The 4,749-nt window shown below is 37.9% G+C and overlaps 1 protein-coding gene across 1 annotated transcript; it reads right to left on the bottom strand.

The window, feature by feature from the left end:
• Window positions 1-3,396: 3,396 nt before the first annotated feature.
• Window positions 3,397-3,957, bottom strand: LOC113238310. The gene has a single exon (XM_026475147.1). It carries the CDS (start codon window positions 3,955-3,957, stop codon window positions 3,397-3,399), a length of 561 nt encoding a protein of 186 aa, XP_026330932.1.
• Window positions 3,958-4,749: the final 792 nt, after the last annotated feature.

Raw genomic sequence — 4,749 nt, 5'->3', positions numbered from 1 at the left:
TGTATTAATAATTATACCAAACTAGTGGAGTAATTTCACAAAAAATAATTAAATATCAATTCAATAAAAATTTAATTACTCAAGTCAAGTTACTACGTCCGCTATTCTAATTTATCTTCTTCATTATCTCATCCAAGACAAAGATCACCGTCCAAAATAATTCTTGACATGTCATCATGACAATACTCGACCAAATTAAGAGGGAGCAGAGGAAAAATGTCTAATCTTCGATTTGATTTTAGAGGGATATATCCACTTTAACCGACAAATAACCTGTAATTTTCACATTTTTTCGATGTATCCTCGAAATGCTACAGGTTATTTAATTATATTTATGCATGATCGATAACTGTCACTACGGATTTTTTTTTAATCCCTTTAGTTTTAGAGTTATTCCGCTAAAACGAATTTGGTACTTTTAATGCGCAAAGTTCAACATCTCCTGTCGCATGTCACGCGAACGTCAGGCATATATTTGTTTCACAAATTTGGGCGGAGTCAACGTCAAAACTTTTTTGGCATGAGAGCTCTTAATTGATGCATGATGCGAATGAAGCGTCATACTTGACATTGTTTTAATTGAGTATTACTTATTTGACAGTAATTGTTTCGGACCGATGTTTAGACGAAGAACGGGAGTAGACACCCTGTTTCAATAACAAGGAAATATTGTCCGACCTTACTTGACTTAGCGGGGGCACTGCTGTACCCTTAGACTTTCACGGAAGAAGGCGTAAAGTTCGCGTAGGATATGAGCCGTTGGTTTATCCAAGTATTTTATTTATCTTTGTTTTTTATTTCTGTAAGTACAATATCGGTTTTAAAGTCGTATTATGTCGCGCCCTCATTAATTACTACCTTTAAGTTTAACTTGTGACACGAAGATTGCCTGAAAGATATTGCTATCTAGACGTCTGTTGTACTTGTCTTTTGTTTTCTTTTTGTTATTTATTCGTCGTAGTGAGTAATAAAGAATATTTGTATTGTATTGTAAAGCTATTAAATGGAAGATCCCATAACAATTGCCCAAGTCTTACTACAACAACAATATCAATCCTATAAATTTTATTTTACAATAATACACCCTTTAAAACTACATAATTTGTTGTAGGCATATAATATCAGCGGTTGTCGCTTTTAGGTCATATGAGAATAATAAAAATTCATTATTAACAGGTTTTAGGTTTCTCTATCGCTTTCTTAAACAAGTCCTTAGCGACAACCTCTTCAACTCAAAGGTTTTAAACTAAAACACATCTTATTAAAACGAAATACGTTATACATTCATAAGTGAGAAGCACTACATGACCTGTGATCACATTAGTTTTTTTCCATCTGTAGGCTCTACAGGGAATCTGGTACTTTTAATAGATACAACTAGTAAGTTGCTTTATATGGGTACTCCGTGTGAACATTTCACTTTTGTGACAAAAACAGGTGAATAATTATACAAACAACGATCAACTTGACGAATTTAAAGTGTCCTCCTTGTTCGCTATGAAAAACAAGACTTCGCCTACTTGCATAAGGTTCTTTATAGCTAGATTGATTCTACGTAAAATCGCTCTACAAGGCGTAACCCCCGAACACCTAACTAGACTTGCTAAGACCTACTCGCGGATGTATAAGAATAAACCTAACAAAACGTTTAACACATTTAGTAGCAGTAGAGGTCCTTGTGAAAGAGTTCGCCCAGGGAAGTACAGCCTCTTTCCTATTTCTACCGCCAAGCAGTAATGTGAGCAATACTGCGTTCCGGTTTTGAAGTGTACCCTTAGGTGCTGGTGAAATTACAGGCACGTGGGATTTGTCAACTTATGTCCCAAGGTGACAGATCTTTGCGATTTAAAGCTCTGAGTGGCACTGCAACTGCAATGGACAGGCGTGTCGCGTACCGCCAGGAGCACGACTTGTGCGTCCCGTCACTTGATGTCATAATCAACTGCCTCCGTGGTTGAACGGTTACCATACCGGACCGCTACGCAGAGGTCCCAGGTTCGACTCCCGGGCCAGGAGAAATATTTATATGGCCTACATTTATTTCTCTCGTGAGTTTGGGTGTAATGTGTGGTTTTCTATGTATGTGTCCATAGCACCAGCGACCTTTTTCCCTAGTGCGGGGCTTTATTGAGTGTGTGCGTTATTATTATTATTATTATATCATAAAGAAATATCCATATGTATATTATTTTAACAAACGCATTGCATAGCTCTGGTCGTACCACGCGCCTATCATTCTTGTGCGAATGTGTGCGTCCATAACTTTTTTATGCTTAAATACAAATAAAATCATATATACATTATTAGTTTCATGTATTTCGTATTTTTATGACTTTCACATGACAAAAGTACTTTTGACGTTTGGTCACATGTGGTTTTATCATACCAAAGGTGCGAATTCAACATAACAAGATATCAAACCAAACCTCAGAAGTTGTATATTAATCTACTAAGTCATAGACACCAAGTAAAGTAATGCTCGAGTGTCCAGCTGATATGAAAACGGGCTACTATTAATTCAGTCTTAATAACAGACGGGTCGGTAAACCGGCGGCGGCCAGAGGCGGAGACGCAATTAACGCTTTTCTCTTTATGGTATTAACATCCTGCTGAATTGCGCAATCTCGAACCACGCCATTTTCCACGTATTTCCTTCATACCCAACTATATTTAAAGTTTTCGATACTCACGAACCTAAATTATGTAGAGCAAGGTGCAGAAAATATAACACTATCGGCAACCTCGGTGGCCCAACGGTATGCATTGTGGGCGATGGATGTAATGGTCCCGGGTTCGATTCCTGCTAGGACCATTCAGAAAATAAGTACTGGAAAAAATACAGCACTTATTTGAAATTGTTTGTCATGGTTGTAAGCTCTCACGGATGATGACTGACACCCATAATACAGATTTTTTCTAGTGTGGGAAGTGAGTAAGAAGAACACCTTTAGAATTAATTCTACAGCCTAATATTTTGCACCTTGCTTAATTGTAATTATCTATTCTGTAATTAGGCCTTGCTAAATAAGAAATGAAACTATTTTTCCGGATTTAAATCGCGTATATTTGGTTTTTCAAACTAACCGACGTTTCGGGCCCTTTACAGGTCCCATGGTCACGGTTGACTGAGGTGGTACAGTCTTCAACCAGTTATGTCTAATATTGATGCTAACCATCCTATTTTTTCACTATAATTACAATAGTTATTAATTAAATACCTTATTTTTAATTTTACAAAGAAAGCATTAGATCTGCTTAACTTTACCTCCAATTCTTTCGATAATTCCGTAATAACAATAAACTTATAATTAGGTTAGTACGTAAATTCTACTACGGATTTTGTGCTTATTATTCAATGCCGCATCATGGGGTACTCACTCCTAGCAGCGATAGTCTTCAGAAGGCCGTAGCTACCACATAAACGAAGACGCCATCTTCTTCTGCAAGAGCGCCATGAAGAGCGCTATCAACGCGAGCGTCAGCAAACATGGCAGACGCACTGCAGAGCCTTGGTAGCTGCAGCAGCGTCCCAAAGGCGTTGTCATGTTGCATGCGCAGGACTCTGGGCGAGCTTTGGGTATAGCTGGCCCACAGGGCACCCGCATACAGTGGTGTGCAATAGGCTCGCAAAAGGGTGACCTGCACCTCCACCATACATTGAGCAAACCTGAGAGCCAGCAAGTTCGCTTTCACCGACAGTGTCTTGTGCTCGCATTTTATGTCCATATTGTCTTTAAGGTCGTCGGCAATATAGTGTACTAAATATTTAAAATGCGAAACTCTCTTCAATGGAGTTCCATTGAGCATTATAGGAGCACAGAACTCTCCACTGGCAACCTCAAAGACCATATACTCAGTCTTTTTTACATTGTACATTAGTCCATGCGAGACAGCATATTCCTCACAGACTCGAATCAATTTTCTTAATGCACTAATCGAAGGCGCCAGCAACACCATGTCATCGGCATAGACAAACATAAAACCCCACATGAGTGTGGCTGAATTCACCGATCAGGGCATTCAAAATTCAGTGGTTCTGGTCTGGGTGTTGTAGGTAGTGTTGCAGAGTGAATTTCATTGCTCTGGCACTCATAGTATAGGGATTTTCCTAATTTGAGAACAGGTTATTGGTGTGTTTGTTTGGAACTTAGTATTATTATTATTGATGTGTGCAAAATCCTTAAACAATATTTTTCATAATTTTTTGTTAAAATATTTCTTAAACATAATTCCTATAAATTAGTAGTTCAGCTGGCTTAGCATAAAGAGAGACTATGGACTCTGGAGAGTATAAAAACCTTTCTGTTGTCTGCTGACTATGTCCTGTAATAATTGTAACTTTTTTATACAAAACAAACCGCCCTTTCGTGTTCGACCTTCGTGTAAAGTTCGTGGTATTACATCATTTGCCAAGTTTTATTGAAATCGGTTACAGGAAAGTGCGAGAAACAGCCCCTAGTTTGCAACCCTTAAAGGTGTTTTTTTTTTCAAATTTAAATGGAACCATTACTAAGATACACTCTTTCCAACAAAAAAACGAATCATCGAAATCGGTTCACAAATACCGCATAGGTAATGTAATCGAGTAATTGCGTAGGTAGCACACAAAAGTAAAATACAGCTGAATTGAGAACCTCCTCCTTTTTTTGAAGTCGGTTAAAAATTACTCCCGTGGGTTTACTTTTGAAAGAAAATTGACAACTCGAAGAAACCGTATTTTATTTTTGTACTCATTCTACGTTAACCAAC

The sequence above is a fragment of the Hyposmocoma kahamanoa genome, unplaced genomic scaffold (assembly GCF_003589595.1).
Source record: "Hyposmocoma kahamanoa isolate Upper Pololo Valley unplaced genomic scaffold, ASM358959v1 95, whole genome shotgun sequence".
NCBI classification, from domain to species: Eukaryota; Metazoa; Arthropoda; class Insecta; order Lepidoptera; family Cosmopterigidae; genus Hyposmocoma; species Hyposmocoma kahamanoa.
Note: the sequence above shows the minus strand (reverse complement) of the source record. Positions and strands in the feature narration are given on the sequence as shown.

Coding starts and splice junctions, on each gene's coding strand:
- LOC113238310 (XM_026475147.1), bottom strand. CDS start 3,957: ATGGTGTTGCTGGCGCCTTCGATTAGTGCATTAAGAAAATTGATTCGA.